The sequence below is a fragment of the Epinephelus fuscoguttatus genome, linkage group LG6 (assembly GCF_011397635.1).
Source record: "Epinephelus fuscoguttatus linkage group LG6, E.fuscoguttatus.final_Chr_v1".
Taxonomy (NCBI): Eukaryota; Metazoa; Chordata; class Actinopteri; order Perciformes; family Serranidae; genus Epinephelus; species Epinephelus fuscoguttatus.
This window is the reverse complement of record NC_064757.1, coordinates 41,371,677-41,393,181: the sequence shown is the minus strand read 5'-3', so window position 1 is coordinate 41,393,181 and position 21,505 is coordinate 41,371,677. Positions and strand designations below refer to the sequence as shown.

The following is a 21,505-nucleotide window of genomic DNA, read 5'->3' as shown; positions in this document are numbered from 1 at the left end:
CATTTGTTGGTGTTTAAAGACTCCTCCGGTCAGTTTTACTTCCTGTTTAACGGTTAGCGTTCCTTCTTAAACAGAGAATGGGGGTGTTTGTGATAGTCAGACGTAAATTGAGCATAGCATTAGTTCACATCCCAGCTACCTCAGTTGATCTCAAACAGCCAATCAACTGATGGAGCAGCTGACTGATGGAGGGGAGTCAGCTGATAGGCCTGCCTACTGTTGCTGCTTCCTCTGCAAGCTGCTCTGCAACCCGCCTCCACCCCAGCTCCTCCTTTTCATGCTGTGTCTGACTTATCAATGTCATTTCTGTTTGTCATTGATGCTGCTCTGTTCTGTTCCCGGGGGTCTTTGCTGCTGCTCTCCCTGCCTTAGGCTTTCCTTGTATGCACATGGAAGGGCAGGGAGGTTTGATCTCTCTGCCTAAAGGCTTTCCACATAGGTGCGTGGAAAGGCGAGAGGCCCCAGAACAGAGCCATACAGCCAAATATAATACTGCAAATGTAAATAAAGTTTTCTTTGACTAAAAAGGTCCTGACTGAATTAAGTGCTTTGTCAAAAACTATTTGGCGAACAGTGTACCTAATCAACATTGTCAGTGCACTGATCATAAAAATGATTAAAACAAACTGAAGGGCCGCTTTAACAGCGTCTTAGTTCTTTAGCAGGCCTGTGCAGAGGGGGAGAATGAGGGTGCTGGAGCACCTGCTCCTTTGCCTCTTGATGTCTGAAGTGCCCTTTGTCAAGGCATTAGCATTTCACAGCATCATCTTCAAGGCGTGCATCAGTTATGCAACATAAGTTTAATAGTGGTCGTGACTGTTGGTTCTTACTGTCGTCAAGTAAGCCGTAGTTTCTGTTGGGTATGGGTGCTTGGAGTGGCCACAAAGCAAAAAGAAAGATCTGATTTCAGCAATAATTCCGTACATTTGATAAACCAAGTAAAACTGCATTATATTGCATTATATTGAATTCAATTTTTAAAAAAGATTGAAGATATTTTCTGATTTTTTTTTAAAAGTTTAATCCAAATTAAAGGTATAATCAAATAGCCCTGTCGTAAAAACCTTTCCTTCATGGGTCAGCCGACAGGACGACCCAAATTGTAACCATACAACAGTTTATTATACAGTCTTTGAGAAATATAAAGATGAAGATAATGAAGTCATTACAAGACATTTATAATTTTCTCATATAAAATATGTCAAAAAACAATTCATAATGGCTTATGTAACATTTTATGAGGATTCTTGTTCAGGATGAGGTCATGTGAAATTCCTGTACTGTTTTTGAGAAATTTAATGGGACATCCGCTCAAATGACACAACATCCATAATTTCCTCATATTCATTTTTTATAATGCCCCTCTGCTTTCATCATTTGTTGTAATGTTCCATGTCATATTCTGATTAAATATAGGTTATTATTAAATCATTAAATATGTTATGCTGTAAGTAATCCTGGTGTATTTGTTTTTATTATTCCATGCTGCATGCTGTAAGTTTAGTGTCATATTTTCTTGCCACAGAACAGTTGTAGCTTTATTGGTCTCTTTGAAATAATTTGATGTAAGGTATTTCTAAACATTAACTCTGTCATATTGTTGCAGTAGTTTTCCAACGTTTTTTCCATTCACCCTTTGAATTTTTTTTTCAACCAACAACCTCTTGAACAGTGCAAAACATTTTTGATTGAAACACAAAGTCAACAAATCTCTATCGAAATTAAATTTACATTTTTTAATCATATATAAGCTTATAGTAAAATTATTTTAGCAATTATGCATGACTGATATTTTTAAAATTAACATTAGACTAGTCCATAGCCCTTGGTAGCTTTGTCACCTTCTACCTATGCCAATCCTCAATGCCTATGTGCAGTTTCAGAATGACTGACTGACAGAATGACACACTGACAGCATACCATACCATGACTTAGTCATACCAAAAATTAGAAGAAACACCAACATTGGTCCACAGGGGGAGCCACAGCGATCGGTCACATTTTAGCCATTTTGAAGCATTTTTCTGTTGTTATAGCGCCACCCAGTTGCCAATTAGAGTTAAATTTCTCCAGTCACCTTGAGGCGTCCTGTTCTACATATCTACCAAGTTTAGTAAAAATCCATATGGCGGTTAGGCCTAGATAAGAAATGAGCTCTCTAGCGCCCCCATTTTGTTTGATGGGCTCAATAATGGAGGGGTCCCCTCAGATTATGTGTGGTCATATGCCTACAAAGTTGCGTGGTGATGGGTGAAACCCTTGAGATGTTATAGTAAGTAAGTAAGTAAATTTATTTATATAGCACTTCTCACAGAGAGGACTCACAAAGTGCTTCACAAGTTAAAATACAATAACAGAAACAATGCAAATACACAAAAACAAATAAATAAGTAAAGTGCAGCAAAATACAGAGATGGACTATTACTGGAATGCATGCCTAAACAGATGTGTTTTTAACTGCGTTTTAAAAATGTCCACAGAAGAGGCCGCTCTCAGCTCATGACGTAGTGCATTCCACCATTTAGGTGCAACAGCCTTAAAGGCTATCACCTTTGGTCTTTAATTTTGTGTGAGGGACAGTAAGTAGATGGCCTTCAGCGGACCGCAGTGACCTGACAGGACAGTGGAAGGACACCAGTGAAAGGGTTCTGTAAGTGATGGATGTACTGGATCCTGAAATTAACAGGGAGCCAGTGCAAGGATGCCAGGACTGGAGTGATGTGAGTGAACTTATGAGATCTGGACAGAAGCCTGGCGGCAGCGTTCTGGACTAGTTAGAGGCGTTTTCCAACTTCTGCCAAGAGGGAACTTTAGATATTGGTCCCTAGATTATGTTCACCCAGTTTCATGCAGATCGCTCAAACTTCCTAGGAAGAGATCCATTTGAAGTGTTTTTCAAAAAATTCAAAATGGTGGAAAATCTATATAAGTGGAAGTTATGGGTTCTTGAGGCAAATGTGTTCCTCATGAGGAGAGGCATCTCTGTGCAAAGTTTCATGTCTCTCGACATACGGGGCATGAGATATGCTCATTCAAAGTTTGCAATTTCAATCGGTTGCTATAGCGCCCCCCTTTGGCCAATTCATGTAATATTGCTTCATTGGCATCCTCCCATGACCCTCTACCACTGTGCCAAATTTCACATGGAGTGACCAAGTCAGTGAGGAGAAAAACGTGGAACAGACACACAGACAGACCCATATGGTAAGAAAAAAAAATGTCATTACCACCTGCAGTACTCCAAAGCACCCCTAGGTGTACCCATAACCCCATTTGAGAAACACAATGGTGCGGCACATTTCCAGACATCACAGTTTGATACTAATTCATACTAATAAGATCACAGAGTTTAGTGTTTAATGTGTCATAATTAAGTGAGATGTTTGTTGGCACTACTTCCTTCACATGTCACATGATGTTCTTGTCCAATAGGGTTGAGGATGATGACTGTAATATGTGAGTATGATACATTTTATTGTGTTTCCACACTATGATACATAATGTTCTATATTTTTAATCTTATGTGATTTATGTTCAGCATAACAGTAGGTGCCAAATTCAGGTCAACATTAATGTTGAATGCCAAAGAGTAGGATACTGATTTCTCATTCTTGTCTCCAGATTCACACCTCATCAGATGAAAGACAGTTAACTGCTGTCTTTCTCACACAGGCGTCACTTTGAGCACACGTGCTAACAAACCCCAGCATGTTATTGACAGGATGGTAGACCTGATGTGATTGTGACTGCACACACGAGTCATAGCTCTGCTAGAAAAAAAATCATATGAAAAATAATTTTTAAACGCTATTTGTCTCATTTTATTATTACCTCAAATCTTTGTGTAATGTTGGGAGAAGTGTAACTCAGCAGCAAACGCTGTCAGTTGCATTAATTTAATTTGGCCACTTGGTGGAGACAAATCCACATTTTTATTTTCCAAAACTCAGCCCCAGCGTCAGCGTCAGCAGAAGAGATGTTCACATTACTTCATTCTGTCTTCGCTGACATTAAATATGGACCATAACATTTTTGTTTTGTCTTATGCAGCATTTTATAATATTGTTCTTCCGTACACCTCTCACATACCTGAAAGAGATTTCTGTAGAGGATTTTAAGAGAAACTTAAAGTGCCTTCCAATGCTTCCCATTATTGTTAAAGGAGGACAGAACTTGTGTACCTTCAACAAGTCTTTTTTACTTACAAGGTGGTTTATTAAGGTTAGTTTGCCAGAGTCATATTCCCTATGTGTACATATAATTAGCCAATAAATCAGATCCTGATGTTATTTAAGATTTGGTGTTCTCAGATGAAGAAAGTTGAGGCTTCATGTCTGCCTAAGGTAATCTCAACACCAGAACTAGACCCGCAATCCACGTTACTGTTAACTGTGATGAGGATGCTTGATTCAAAAGGACCCAGGGAAGCAAAGGATTTCATCACTGGTAAAGCAATTGCTTTCAGTATAGTATGCAATTAAAAAAAAAAAAAATCATAAAAAAAATAAAATAAAATCATCACATGGTATGCCATAAAGAAGTCAGAGTAGTATGCAAATAATTCATTAAAACGTTACAATCTAGTTTGTCATGAAAATGTATTGAAAAATCAGGATACTATCACTTTTTTCCATTATAATGGACGACATACTATACTATGACTTTTTTTCATAATTTTGGACGACATACTATACTATGACTTTTTTTCATAATTTTGGACGACATACTATACTATGACTTTTTTTCATTGTTTTGGACGACATGCTATACTATGACTTTTTTTCATTGTTTTGGACGACATACTATACTATGACTTTTTTTCATAATTTTGGACGACATGCTATACTATGACTTTTTTTCATAATTTTGGACGACATACTATACTATGACTTTTTTTCATAATTTTGGACGACATACTATACTATGACTTTTTTTTCCATTATTTTGGACGACATACTATACTATGACTTTTTTTTACATTATATTGGACGACATACTATACTATGACTTTTTTTCATAATTTTGGACGACATACTATACTATGACTTTTTTTTACATTATTTTGGACGACATACTATACTATGACTTTTTTTCATAATTTTGGACGACATACTATACTATGACTTTTTTTTACATTATATTGGACGACATACTATACTATGACTTTTTTTCATAATTTTGGACGACATACTATACTATGACTTTTTTTTACATTATATTGGACGACATACTATACTATGACTTTTTTTCATAATTTTGGACGACATACTATACTATGACTTTTTTTTCATAATTTTGGACGACATACTATACTATGACTTTTTTTTCCATTATTTTGGACGACATACTATACTATGACTTTTTTTTACATTATATTGGACGACATGCTATACTATGACTTTTTTTCATGATTTTGGACGACATACTATACTATGACTTTTTTTCATTGTTTTGGACGACATGCTATACTATGACTTTTTTTCCATTATATTAGACGACATGCTATACTATGACTTTTGTCATGATTTTGGACGACATGCTATACTATGACTTTTTTTCATGGTTTTGGACGACATACTATACTATGACTTTTTTTTCCATTATTTTGGACGACATACTATACTATGACTTTTTTTTACATTATTTTGGACGACATACTATACTATGACTTTTTTTCATAATTTTGGACGACATACTATACTATGACTTTTTTTTCCATTATTTTGGACGACATGCTATACTATGACTTTTTTTTCCATTATTTTGGACGACATGCTATACTATGACTTTTTTTTTACATTATTTTGGACGACATACTATACTATGACTTTTTTTCATAATTTTGGACGACATACTATACTATGACTTTTTTTTCCATTATTTTGGACGACATACTATACTATGACTTTTTTTTACATTATATTGGACGACATACTATACTATGACTTTTTTCATTATTTTTGACGACATACTATACTATGACTTTTTTTCATAATTTTGGACGACATACTATACTATGACTTTTTTTTACATTATTTTGGACGACATACTATACTATGACTTTTTTTCATAATTTTGGACGACATACTATACTATGACTTTTTTTTTTATACATTATTTTGGACGACATACTATACTATGACTTTTTTTCATAATTTTGGACGACATGCTATACTATGACTTTTTTTTCCATTATTTTGGACGACATACTATACTATGACTTTTTTTTACATTATATTGGATGACATACTATACTATGACTTTTTTTCATTGTTTTGGACGACATGCTATACTATGACTTTTTTTCCATTATATTGGACGACATGCTACACTATGACTTTTGTCATGATTTTGGACGACATGCTATACTATGACTTTTTTTCATGGTTTTGGACGACATACTATACTATGACTTTTTTTTTTACATTATATTGGATGACATGCTATACTATGACTTTTGTCATGATTTTGGACGACATGCTATACTATGACTTTTTTTCCATTATATTGGACGACATACTATACTATGACTTTTGTCATGATTTTGGACGACATGCTATACTATGACTTTTTTTCATGGTTTTGGACGACATGCTATACTATGACTTTTTTTCATTGTTTTGGACGACATACTATACTATGACTTTTTTTCATTGTTTTGGACAACATGCTATACTATGACTTTTTTTCCATTATATTGGACGACATACTATACTATGACTTTTGTCATGATTTTGGACGACATGCTATACTATGACTTTTTTTCATGGTTTTGGACGACATGCTATACTATGACTTTTTTTCATTGTTTTGGACGACATACTATACTATGACTTTTTTTCATTGTTTTGGACGACATGCTATACTATGACTTTTTTTTACATTATATTGGACGACATGCTATACTATGACTTTGTCATGATTTTGGACGACATGCTATACTATGACTTTTTTACATTATATTGACGACATGCTATACTATGACTTTTTCATTGTTTTGGACGACATACTATACTATGACTTTTTTTCATTGTTTTGGACAACATGCTATACTATGACTTTTTTTCCATTATATTGGACGACATACTATACTATGACTTTTGTCATGATTTTGGACGACATACTATACTATGACTTTTTTTCATTGTTTTGGACGACATGCTATACTATGACTTTTTTTCCATTATATTGGACGACATACTATACTATGACTTTTGTCATGATTTTGGACGACATGCTATACTATGACTTTTTTTCATGGTTTTGGACGACATGCTATACTATGACTTTTTTTCATTGTTTTGGACGACATGCTATACTATGACTTTTTTTTCATGATTGTGGACGACATGCTATACTATGACTTTTTTTCATTGTTTTGGACGACATGCTATACTATGACTTTTTTTCATTGTTTTGGACGACATGCTATACTATGACTTTTTTTCCATTATATTAGACGACATGCTATACTATGACTTTTGTCATGATTTTGGACGACATGCTATACTATGACTTTTTTTCATGGTTTTGGACGACATGCTATACTATGACTTTTTTTCCATTATATTAGACGACATGCTATACTATGACTTTTGTCATGATTTTGGACGACATGCTATACTATGACTTTTTTTCATGGTTTTGGACGACATACTATACTATGACTTTTTTTCCATTATATTAGACGACATGCTATACTATGACTTTTGTCATGGTTTTGGACAACATGCTATACTATGACTTTTTTTCCATTATATTAGACGACATACTATACTATGACTTTTGTCATGATTTTGGACGACATGCTATACTATGACTTTTTTTCATGGTTTTGGACGACATGCTACACTATGACTTTTTTTCCATTATATTAGACGACATACTATACTATGACTTTTGTCATGATTTTGGACGACATGCTATACTATGACTTTTTTTCATGGTTTTGGACGACATGCTATACTATGACTTTTTTTCATGATTTTGGACGACATACTATACTATGACTTTTTTCATGACTTTCGTCGACATGCTATACTATGACTTTTTTTTACATTATATTGGACGACATGCTATACTATGACTTTTTTTCAATATTTTTGACGACATACTATACTATGACTTTTTTCATGACTTTCGTCGACATGCTATACTATGACTTTTTTTTACATTATATTGGACGACATGCTATACTATGACTTTTTTTCATTGTTTTGGACGACATGCTATACTATGACTTTTTTTTACATTATATTGGACGACATGCTATACTATGACTTTTTTTCATTGTTTTGGACGACATACTATACTATGACTTTTTTTCATTGTTTTGGACGACATGCTATACTATGACTTTTTTTCATTGTTTTGGACGACATACTATACTATGACTTTTTTTTACATTATATTGGACGACATACTATACTATGACTTTTTTTCATTGTTTTGGACGACATGCTATACTATGACTTTTTTTCATGATTTTGGACGACATGCTATACTATGACTTTTTTTTCCATTATATTGGACGACATGCTATACTATGACTTTTTTTCATTGTTTTGGACGACATACTATACTATGACTTTTTTTTACATTATATTGGACGACATACTATACTATGACTTTTTTTTACATTATATTGGACGACATGCTATACTATGACTTTTTTTCATGGTTTTGGACGACATGCTATACTATGACTTTTTTTCATTGTTTTGGACGACATACTATACTATGACTTTTTTTTACATTATATTGGACGACATACTATACTATGACTTTTTTTCATTGTTTTGGACCACATGCTATACTATGACTTTTTTTTACATTATATTGGACGACATGCTATACTATGACTTTTTTTCATGATTTTGGACGACATGCTATACTATGACTTTTTTTTACATTATATTGGACGACATGCTATACTATGACTTTTTTTTACATTATATTGGACGACATGCTATACTATGACTTTTTTTCATGATTTTGGACGACATACTATACTATGACTTTTTTTCATTGTTTTGGACGACATACTATACTATGACTTTTTTTCATGATTTTGGACGACATACTATACTATGACTTTTTTTCATTGTTTTGGACGACATGCTATACTATGACTTTTTTTCATGATTTTGGACGACATGCTATACTATGACTTTTTTTTACATTATATTGGACGACATGCTATACTATGACTTTTTTTTACATTATATTGGACGACATGCTATACTATGACTTTTTTTTACATTATATTGGACGACATGCTATACTATGACTTTTTTTTTACATTATATTGGACGACATACTATACTATGACTTTTTTTCATTGTTTTGGACCACATGCTATACTATGACTTTTTTTTTACATTATATTGGACGACATGCTATACTATGACTTTTTTTCATGATTTTGGACGACATGCTATACTATGACTTTTTTTTACATTATATTGGACGACATGCTATACTATGACTTTTTTTTAAATTATATTGGAAGACAATATATACTATGACTTTTTCATTGTTTTGGAGCGACATACTATACTATGACTTTTTTTTTACATAATATACTATGACTTTTTTTTACATTATATTGGACGACATGCTATACTATGACTTTTTTTTACATTATATTGGACGACATGCTATACTATGACTTTTTTTCATGATTTTGGACGACATACTATACTATGACTTTTTTTCATTGTTTTGGACGACATACTATAGTATGACTTTTTTTCATGATTTTGGACGACATACTATACTATGACTTTTTTTCATTGTTTTGGACGACATGCTATACTATGACTTTTTTTAATGATTTTGGACGACATGCTATACTATGACTTTTTACATTATTTTTGACGACATGCTATACTATGACTTTTTTTTACATTATATTGGACGACATGCTATACTATGACTTTTTTTCATTGTTTTGGACGACATGCTATACTATGACTTTTTTTCATTGTTTTGGACGACATGCTATACTATGACTTTTTTTCATTGTTTTGGACGACATACTATAGTATGACTTTTTTTCATGATTTTGGACGACATACTATACTATGACTTTTTTTCATTGTTTTGGACGACATGCTATACTATGACTTTTTTTCATTGTTTTGGACGACATGCTATACTATGACTTTTTTTCATTATTTTGGACGACATGCTATACTATGACTTTTTTTTACATTATATTGGACGACATGCTATACTATGACTTTTTTTCATTGTTTTGGACGACATACTATACTATGACTTTTTTTTACATTATATTGGACGACATACTATACTATGACTTTTTTTCATTGTTTTGGACGACATACTATACTATGACTTTTTTTCATTGTTTTGGACGACATGCTATACTATGACTTTTTTTTACATTATATTGGACGACATGCTATACTATGACTTTTTTTCATTGTTTTGGACGACATACTATACTATGACTTTTTTTTACATTATATTGGACGACAGACTATACTATGACTTTTTTTTACATTATATTGGACGACATGCTATACTATGACTTTTTTTCATGATTTTGGACGACATACTATACTATGACTTTTTTTCATTGTTTTGGACGACATACTATAGTATGACTTTTTTTAAATGTTTTGCACGACATACTATACTATGACTTTTTTTTACATTATATTGGACGACATGCTATACTATGACTTTTTTTTACATTATATTGGACGACATGCTATACTATGACTTTTTTTCATTGTTTTGGACGACATACTATACTATGACTTTTTTTTTACATTATATTGGACGACATACTATACTATGACTTTTTTTCATTGTTTTGGACGACATACTATACTATGACTTTTTTTTACATTATATTGGACGACATACTATACTATGACTTTTTTTTTTACATTATATTGGACGACATGCTATACTATGACTTTTTTTCATGATTTTGGACGACATACTATACTATGACTTTTTTTCATTGTTTTGGACGACATGCTATACTATGACTTTTTTTTACATTATATTGGACGACATACTATACTATGACTTTTTTCCATTATTTTGGACGACATGCTATACTATGACTTTTTTTCATGGTTCTGGATGACATACTATACTTTGACATTTTTCCGTCATTTTGGACGACATACTTTACTATGATGCCTGTGGATATTCTCATTCATCCAGGTCATAGTTATCTCAGGGCAACTGAATCGAACGCAACTGGACTTGGTTTTGTCTTCGAAGACGTTGCACCTCTTATCCAAGAGGCTTCATCAGTTCATGCTTGTCTGACTAGGCTGGAACTTACTTCCAGAATAATTTCCAAAATAATGGAAAAATGTCACAGTATAGCATGTCATCAAAAATCATGAAAAAAGTCATCGCATAGTATGTCGTCCAAAACTATGAAAAAAAGTCATAGTATAGTATGTCTTCAAATATCATGAAAAAACAGTCATAGTATAGTATGTCGTCCAAAACCATGAAAAAAAAAAGTCATAGTATAGTATGTCGTCCAAAATGATGAAAAAAAGTCATGTCGTCTAAATCCATGAAGAAAAATAGTATATTTAGCATGTCGTCAAAATTGATGAAAAATGCTTAAGAAAAAGTAATATAGAAGCCTTCATACAGTTTGTCATTAAAAACATAATAAAGTGTGTTATAACATATACTGTTACCAAATATACTTTAATGCCTTAAACATCTGACAAATGCACAGAGTCACTTGATTCTTTTAAAACATTCTTTTATTAACTTCCTCTTTAAACACTACTAATTCATTTAGAAAGGGTTCCTCTATCCCATTTCAACAGTCCAAATACAAATAAACAAACACAGGGAGAAAGGAAAAGCAACACAATATGTACACAATAAACCACAACAGCACTCTGTGTTGAGGGAGGAGCAGTCAAGGCAAAGCAGACATCAGTCATTCAACTTCATACTCTGAGCCAGTACCTTGAAAAATAAGTGTCTCATACAAACGTGTATAGAAAAATAATAGTTAAGCCAATATCAGAGGACTACTCAAGCAATGTTATGTACCTAGTACAAAATTAAATAACAATAAAATAATAGTAAATATTGGCATGAGGACATAATGTGACTACACAAATAGATTTATAAATAAAACAAACATGGAGGAAACTGTACTTTTTTATATCATATGAAAAATAAAAACATACAAAGGATATTATTCAGCATGTGTGGGGTTGTAACATAAATCCTCAGTTCACATTTTGCAACCACATGAAATCCATTCACTTTTCAGACTGAACCACCAGGGGGCAGAACAAGCACACTTATCGTCTACATCAGAGCAGGAACAAAAGGGCAAAGGATGAACGGTGGCCTTCAGCCCGGCTTATCTTCCCAGCAGCAGTGGGGCTATTTTAACACTGATTATCAGCAACAACAGGAAACACACTATCATCACACCTTTCATTTAAGCTCACTGCTAAAGGACTCAGTGTGCCTCGAATGAAGTGCTCCTTACATCATCATCCATCAGTGTGTCAAAGGGACACTTCAGTTATTTTTAAGTGGGGTTGTATGAGGTTCTTAACTGTAGACAGTATATGACATATAGTAGATGTCAGTCTGCACAGCAACAGTTTGGAGAAGCAGGCTGGAGTCCAACATGGAAGCAAAGCAATACACTGCTGCGGATGGGGGCCAGGGCCAAACTGTAGCGCCCTCCCAAAAAGTCCCACCCAAAACCAAAAGTCAGTATCAGTTTAAATGTATGCTATATTGAGAGTATTGCCACTGCTTCAACTTAATGTCAGACAGTGATTTCCAATGGGAAAATGTCGCCATTTTATCGCTTTCTTCAATGCCAGACTCCATTGACAGAAACAGTAATTTTAGCACACTGAACACAGGAGCTGCTGGTTTACCTCAGATAGTTAGTTTGTGTTATTGTGTGACTTTAATGTTTAAAACGTTTAGTTCGGATTCACTAAAGTCACAATAACACAAGCTAACTAACTAATCGAGGCAGCGGTCGACCAGCAGCTCATGTGTTCAGTGTGCTAAAATTACTGATTTTGTCTATGGAGTTTGGTGGCTTTGACGAGAGCATAGATGGGGAACTCAAGCCAGTAAAGTAATGGCTTTCCTCCTGGATTGGGCTGCCTGACGGAAAAATAATGCACTGAAAATACTCTCAATATAGCATACACATGAAGTGATATTGATTTAGATTGGTGGGACTTTTTTAAGTTGGCTAAAATTAGTGTTTTAGCTGACCCCATCCACAACACTGTTTCGCTTCCATGTTGGACTCCGGCCTGCTGCTCCAAACTGGGGGCGTGCAGACTGACATCTACTGTCTGTTTTTTACAGTCTATGGATAAGTACCCCATACCGTACCAAAAAACCCAAACAATCCCTTTAATCCCCAATTGCCATGTCCGAAAGACGCTAGCAAAAGGGGTTCACTGATGCTTCAGTTCATTCAAAGACTGAGGCCTCGAGTGTGTCAGAGATAAAGGAGGAAGAAGTGTTGCTTCCTGCTGAAGAAAACCACAAAACTTTATACAACACAAACAAAAAACCTCAGTTACATCTTTCAAATGCAGCCAGTGCATTTTTTTTCTTACACATCACAATAAACAAAACCGTCAGAAACATGACATGAAGAGATACTCAGGTATTTGTACAAAAGGAAGTAGACGAAACAAAACTACAAATAATGGCTAGCTTAATGTTTAACAACAGTGTTGCGGGCAAGTTTTGAGTTCTCCGTACAAACGATGCTGGCTTATGGAACCAGAGCGAATAGTCGAGTTAGCCAACCAGCGGCTAACTTTGTAGCTTCAGTGGAAAAAAACGTGTTGAAAATTAGCGGGGGGGGAACAAACGACTCCATTTACGCTCACAGGAGGTTTATGTCAGGGCGAAATGCTTCAGACGAGAAACCTCGGCACCCCTTGGCTTTTACTGTGAAGGTTTGTAGTGTTTCTCTTTTTAAAAAAAGACTACAAAGTCATACAAAGAGGAAAAAACAGCTGTCCTGAAATATACAGCACAAAGAGCAAGAGGGTAAGGAAAAGCAGAGCTTAATAGAAATCTGAAGCTGGGGGGAACACAAAAGATCCTCGCCAGTCAAATAGAGATTGTCGTTTCCCTTCCAACATGGGGATACTTTGTTTAGACAACAGCGGCGTCGACAGGGCCCGGCTCGCTCGTCAGGGGTTTGTCTTGGTTCTGGTTTCTTCTGTTCAGAAGTTTAGACCCTGCTTAGCAGAGTGGATCTGTGGAGGAGAAAGAAACCGCTGTTAACATCACATGATGAGACTAAGTGGGAGAATTCGCAGCACATAAACCTCCACCACTGCAGCACAATCTGTTAATACCTTATGTTCAATGATAGAAAATATTTTGATTTGTTTTTAAGGCTTTTTTAAGTTGTAAGACTTTTTACACTGTGTTTTAATTTTTTTGTTTTAGTTTGAAGTTTTAAAGTTTTGTAAGCTGAAACCATTTCCCTCAGTGGGAACAAAGTCTTTATTTAATTTCACAGATAAGAAACAATAAATTGTGAAGACAATAAAGCCTCCACAAAAATAACATTTTTAGCCTATTGTGTGATTTAATCTGACTTCATATGAGTACAGGAACTCGCCACTCGTTGCTAGGCTAATTTATACAATATCAAATGCTATAAGCTTGTGCTAATAACGTTAGCATGTTGTATTTGTTTGGAAAACGTGTTTATTATAAGACAGTTGTTTTGTCGGTGAACTTTGTGAGCTGTAATGGAGCCAAATTTTCTAACGTTACCTTTGTTAAATGTTGCTGTTGTCCCTGGTTTTATATGAGAGGAGGAAAAGTCAGCTAGCCGCTAGGCTAATTTATACAATGTAAAATGCCATAGTCTTGTGCTAAAAACATTAGCATGTTGTATTTGTGGAGAAAATGTGTCCAGATAGTTATATTGAAGCTGATTTGTGTACTTGTGTTTGAAACTGTCTCTATTAAGCCATGTTTAATGTGTGTTAAGTGCGTGTTTTGAATCAACTAAACTTTACAGCACTTCACAGAAACCCCTCCACCGACTTTTGGTTTGGAGGTGTAACTGCAGAGTGACACAGACACACCACCAGCACAAGTATAAATGTTCACAACGATGTAGGCCACGTGTTTAAGCTATGGCGTCGGGTCAGCCATGCACGTATGAATCCTGCTTAATGAAGAGGAACCAGGAATTTGATGTAACTTGTCAGCTTGGGGATCGCTGATAATTTTTAGATAGATATTTTCCAGACTTAAAAAAAAAAGTGCTGCAAAGAAAAATATAGAAAATAAAAAATACATGTTTGACTTGTTTAGTTAACTCTTAACAATTAATCGATTAACAAAATGTTGTAAAAAGCAGCTTGAGATGTCGTCGTGCTGAAAACCTGTTGTTTACATGGGGTTTGAAACCCAAATTTCGTAAGTTGCCTTAAAAGTTCTGAATTTTTCCTAACTTTTTTTTTACAGTGCACTTAACTGTACCCAGTATTACACAAGTTGGATAAACGCATAGAACTCCTCACTTTTTCCCTCCTAAAAAACAGATTTCAGTCAAATTTAGTGGTAATTTTACAGTAACTGTGATTTCATAAAGCAGGATGTGAGTCGCAGCAACAGTTTGTCTTCAGCTGATTTCCAGAGTTGATCTGTGAGCCGACAGACAGTCTGTTGAACAGAGTCTCTGCGATCTGAGCAACTCGTTCTGCTGACGCTGCTTGGCTAGAATGAAGTGACAGATCGTGTCGCAGTGGAGGCAAAGCTCAGGGGGACGTGGAGAGAGTTGGCAGGCGATCAGAAAACGTGACCACACACACACACACACACACACACACACACACACACACACACTAGAGTGGATTCACCACGGCTGGGCTGAACCCAACACTCACAAGGCTCTGAGTCCAAAACCTGCTCTCACCTCTGACCCCTGCCAGCAGATCTGATTCATACATGTGGGTGGCTGTTGGGTGTGTGGGGTCCGTTTTTGGCAGCCTGCAGCACGCCTGTCAGCTGTGACTCATGAGTTCACTGTTCATAAATAATGGCTTTATTTTTTACATGTCTGTCTCATGTTGTTATGTTTGGGTTTCCCCCCCTTCTTTGTAAAAACTACGCCTTTCAAAAAGAGTCTGCGAGTAAGGCTGTGGAGAAACAGTTACAAACAGCTTTGCTCATTTTCATTACTATTTTCTGAAATATTTCTAAAGCTGCATTAATTCATTTTTGACCATTAGGGGGAATAATCCTACAGCTGGCTGACAGACGCACAGTGCTGACATGTGAGCACCTTGTTAGTCTCGCGTAGTCAGACCTGTCTCCACAGCGCTGTGTCAGCTCTCCAGAAAGTCTGGAATCACTGATTATCTTTCTGTCACGGGGGGAAAAACACTCTGTTAAAAGAGGCTCTGGATTTTGTTTCTTTCAACCAATCACAATCTTCTTGGGCGGCACTAAGCCAGGACGCAGGTGGAACATTTGCACATGGGTTGGCGAACACTATCGTTAAAATGGCACTAACATTCCTTTTTGTATCGTTCTGATTCATTCTCTAAATTCTGAGTTTTTTGTGGGTCCGTGAACGCAGCACAGGCTAGTAGTTTGAGGAGTCGCAGGGCGGATAATTGATCAGTCGCTCCAATCAGAGCTGATGAGGTCAGATCGATGGATAAGAGGAGCAGCTCTTAAGACCAAGCACAATGAACGGTTTAGTTTCACTCTCACTGCGCCTGGCAGCCTCTGCAACCCGACCCACTAACTGCTGAACGCATTAAATAGCAGTCCACTTCAGTACAGTTGTTTTTTGCCTGAGTACACATGAACAGTACTTGAGGTCACCTTTTCAAGAGGACTTAGATACAGGCTGATGAACCACACCCAGGTGTGGCACACAGCGTTCCCCCCAATCATACAAACTGGACTTTGTAGTGAAGTGTGTTCGGATACGCGCCTCCTTAGAGTATAGTTACATTTAGTGGAAGTGATGCACCCGACTGATTGATTCATGATTACTGAACGACCCGTTTTGTCACTGCGGCAAAAACTCAACATCCCAGATTCAGTTTGTGTCAATTAAACATCAGCGTGTGATGCTGAAGCACGAGGAAATATCCCTCTGTCAGCTCTCCGGGGCTTTCTTCAACCAGTTAGAGCCAACTGAACAAAGCTGATTCGCTCTCATCCATCTTCACAAACACACACGTCCAGAGTGCTGTGTGATAACGGGGGTACTGTGTGTGTGTGCGCGCGTGCGAGTAGGATGTAATTGTGTAAAAATGACTGATGTCCTCTGTGTGTGTGTATGCAAGCGATGGTGTGACAAAGAAGAATGATGAGCACCTGTGTGTGTGTGTTTAATGCATTTATTGAATAGCGTGCGGGTCAGCATCAGTGTGACCTACATCTCTCTGTCTGCCTGGTCAGCGCAGAGGCAGGAGGGGATGTGGGGTGACAGGCGTGATTGAAAGACTCCAAAGCCCCGAGGGGGAGTGAGCGTGTCTGTGTCTGTGTGTGTGTGTGTGTGTGTGTGTGTGAAGAGGGAGACGGGGCATTCATACACACCTCAGAGACTTCCATCTGTCCTTCTCCATGTTGTTCTCAGGACCTTCGCTCTCATAGGACGCCAGATACAACGCTGCCAAGAGGAAATCAAAGACACATCATTAGAATCATCAAAAACTGATTTTGAAAATTTGACATCTGCTCGGAAAAATGGATTCCTGGCATGAAAAAAAAAACTGCTCTGACTGGCTACCCCTGATTTCCTTGACTTCTAGTCCAAGCTCAAGATATTCAGGACTCTGGCACACATTAGCAGTCTGTGTCAGTCCCTCCAGCATTTCACGGGCTGTATTTTGGGATTGTTGTGGACTATTTTGCTTGCTTTGGTTTTGCAATAAAATTTCAGGGAAAGTGAAAAATCACAAAATAAGTTGTGATGGCGATCAGCTGTTTACTGGCTGTCCCATCAGCTGTGTTTCTTCAATGACAGGTACAAAGACATTAGATTTTAACTTCACTGGAGCCTAAAAAACAGTTTAAAGTGTCCCTGAGGCTGCGTTAGTGTTTACTGAGCTTGTCCCTGTTGCTTCCTGTAGTTCGGCTGATTCACATATTCCAATTTAAAATCAGAAGTCATCACTTTCTCGCACGTTTTAAGCCTTAATCCAAATTCAAATCAACCTGCTTCCTCTGATTCTCTGTTCATGCACAAATGGTCTGACAGGAGCATGTTCTCTATCGCCTCACACTGATGATAGTGTTGGCTGTAGAAGAGTCGAGCGCTCACAGCTGATTGGTTCAGTTCGGTCGGTGCACTTCAATGTCAGGAGGATTTTACAGACCTCCCTGTCTCTCTCTGATAAGACAGTGATAAGAGCCGGAGCCAGTGACACACGACTTTGATGTGGATTAAAGGAGACCGAAACGATCAGCGCTGCTCCAGCGTGATGATAACGACCCGCGTGTGTGGATTTGAAGTTTAGCAAGAAAATAGTGTGTTTTCTGTGGTCTGCTCTATGTATGTATATGATGTGTATTTTGCTGTTAATTATTGAGTTCCTGTATCATTCATTGATAAACGTACCATCTTCAGTGAACACTGGAGCCGTCAGCAGGTACTGCAGGATCTTGCGATCCTTCTCAAACGGACACTCCACTTTCTTCCAGGCCATGAACTCGCTCACTTGTTTGGCCAGCTCCCAGAATTTCTGGAATAAAACCAAGAACACACACCTCAGGTTAATATTCAGAAGGTAACAACATGTGCATGGCTTTAGCTGACTTGACTGTTACTCCTTCACGCCAAATAATGAGCCAGGTTTGAAACCTTGTAGGGCTCCACTGAAGCTGCCCGGTGACCTCACGTACTGTGGTTACAGTCAGCTGCCCTGACGTGTTAATGTGTTCAAATGTAGTGTAATAAAAGTCACAACAGGGCAGGACCAAAGCAGAGTTTCCCAGGATAGACTGAATCCTTAAAATAGTGCCTGATTCAGTGGAGCTGTGACCAAAGACCAGTGGAAACACTTAGAAGACTCTGGTCACTGGTCAGTGTGTTTGTTCCATGGAAACACAGCTGAACTCTACACACTCCGGTCTCACTTCTCCATTCTCCAACACTCTTTTAGGGAAGTGGAAAGAAATGGCACCAAGTCCGTCGCCTTTTGTAGTAAACAGTGACGTCTAACATGTAATGTTTGCTGGGAAACTCCCTCTGGGGAATTTAAAACTCTGCCCACCTCAAAGTTGATGTGTCCGCTCTGCAGCCTGTTGGCACACCCCTCGTTGAGGAAGTAGATGTCTTTTATGAGCAGGCTGAAGAAAGGGATGACAATCTGCGGGACAACAGAAAGAGAAAGGGATTTAATTTCACTGAGAAGATGCGAAGGGGGGGATTTCCACATGACACACAGGTGTGTGTGATCTCTATAAACATCAATTCAAAGGGAAAAGGATTACAATAGACAAAGAGGATCCTTTATAACGCTCGATATCATTCCCAGGGAAACACAGAGCCGCTTCTCTTCTGGTTATACACACATATTTAATCAAAGAAACAGGCCTGTAGCAGCCCGTACAAATACGACCTTTAATAACCTAAAAAAAATACCAAAGATGAAGTAAGGCTGGAGCAGAGAGGACGAATTTCCCTTTAAAGCGCCTAAATAATTCATCACCATCCTCGTACATTGATTCAGGTCACTGCACGTCTGAGCGCTAACATAGATGCTGATGTAGAGCAAGGTGGGGAGGAAGCTCCAGACTCCATTCGAATAACGGTCAATTTTACACTGATGGGATTTTTTTTTTTTTTCCTTCTGTGGCGCTGAATCAACACACAGGAAATCAAATTGGCCGGCTGGTTAAATCTGACATTTATCAGTTGCTATGGCTGATAAACAAACAGCGTTTTTGTTCCTGAGTGTGGAGAGATTGCTGCAATCTGGCACGCTGACCTATAAAAAACTGTCTGTCACCTCTTTCCTGGCAGTCCCAACACGCCCCCACCCAACATTATCAAACATTCATGATGGTGGAGCTTTTACAAGTCGGGATACCAGAGGGAGAACAGCAGACTGAACAAATTCATCACATGCACATTTTTGTTGCGTTGTGTGTGTTATAAGTTGCACTTGAATAAACCACACACATCCTTTCCTCGTTAGTTCTCATGACTCCCTCTCATGTGTTTTTCTTTAACTCTGTTCTTGGCTGACTCATATTGTGAGCTTGTTTGTGTGGAGCTCTGCCTCAACACCACCCTTGAAACAAAATTTGGGTGCAGCTGACAACTGGTTAACTCGATGTCAGGGAAGTCAGAGAGTCTGCACACAGTGTACTCTGAGGGGTCTGCAGGGGCTGGATGTTGTTTACTGAAACACGCTTGTGCGCCTGATCTGAAGATTGTTGTCATGGCTTCGCACACGTCTGTGCGCACATGTTCTGTTTTCAGAGAAAAAAGCAGAGCAGAGAGGAAGTCGTTGTCACAGCTGGACACACAGGAGGTGTTGAGGACCTGGAGCCAGAGGGGTGCCAGGTCTGGATCTGTGGCACAAATTACACCCACTATAGAGGATGTGTCTGTGATAGAGCTGCGGCAATTAGTCAATTAATCAATTCGCTAATGGTAAGACAATTAATCTGCAACGATTTTCATGACTGATCAATCATTTCAGTCGTTTTCCAAACAAAAATGTCAAAACATTTCCAGGTTCAAGCCTCTGAAATGTGAGAATTTTCTGCTTTTCTTTGTCATTTATGAGAAATAAATGAAGAGTCTTTGAGTTTTGGGCTGTTGGTTGGACAAAAGAAGCAATTTGAAGAGTTTATTTGCAACTAGAATGAGCGGCTCAAGATCGTACGCCTCCGCGAACCAGTCAAGTTGCAGTTATACATCCATGTCTGCAACAATATGGATGCTTCACACACATCTTCCCCCGGCAGCACAGACAATCTACACAGTGTCACCAGTCCAGTATCCGATCGACTGTCCCCCCTTCTGTTCCTCACTTACGACGTTCAAGTGAAGTTGATCTTTGACCTTCTCAATATATAATGTTATCACTTCATTGTATAAGACATCTCTGTGAAACTGTATCATAACTAGAGTATTAATTATTGAGATCTAGCCCAAAAACATATTTTGCGAGGTCACAGTGCCCTCTGACCTTCAACCACTAAACTCGAGTCAGTCGATCGTTGAGTCCAGGTGGGCGTTTGTGCCAAATTCCCTCGAGACATTATTGAAATATTGCTTTCATGAGAATGAGACGGAGGGACGAACGGACGACCCGAAAACACGAGACAAGTACTTTAACAATCGATAAGGTGATCAACAGAAAATTTATCAGCAGCAACTTTGAATGATAGTTTAAGAAATCGAGCAAAAACACCTGGATTTTAAACTGTTGGTTAAACAAAATGTCTCCTGGGGCTCTGGTGATGAGAATCGTTAAAAAAT

At 37.3% G+C, this 21,505-nt stretch overlaps 2 protein-coding genes across 2 annotated transcripts in view; both read right to left on the bottom strand.

The window, feature by feature from the left end:
• cds1 (CDP-diacylglycerol synthase (phosphatidate cytidylyltransferase) 1) overlaps nt 1-21,505 on the bottom strand; it is a 453,066-nt gene that overhangs the window by 121,168 nt on the left and 310,393 nt on the right. The gene's annotated exons all lie outside the window — the stretch shown is intronic.
• Nucleotides 11,754-21,505, bottom strand: part of rasgef1ba (RasGEF domain family, member 1Ba) — a 40,068-nt gene continuing 30,316 nt past the window's right edge. Inside the window, exons 11-14 of the mRNA XM_049578581.1 lie at nt 19,284-19,379; nt 18,629-18,752; nt 17,605-17,677; nt 11,754-14,282 (exon numbers count right to left, since the gene is read on the bottom strand). Of these exons, the coding sequence (XP_049434538.1) occupies nt 14,258-14,282; nt 17,605-17,677; nt 18,629-18,752; nt 19,284-19,379 (318 nt within the window). The 3' untranslated portion in view covers nt 11,754-14,257. The remainder of the gene's footprint in view (nt 14,283-17,604; nt 17,678-18,628; nt 18,753-19,283; nt 19,380-21,505) is intronic.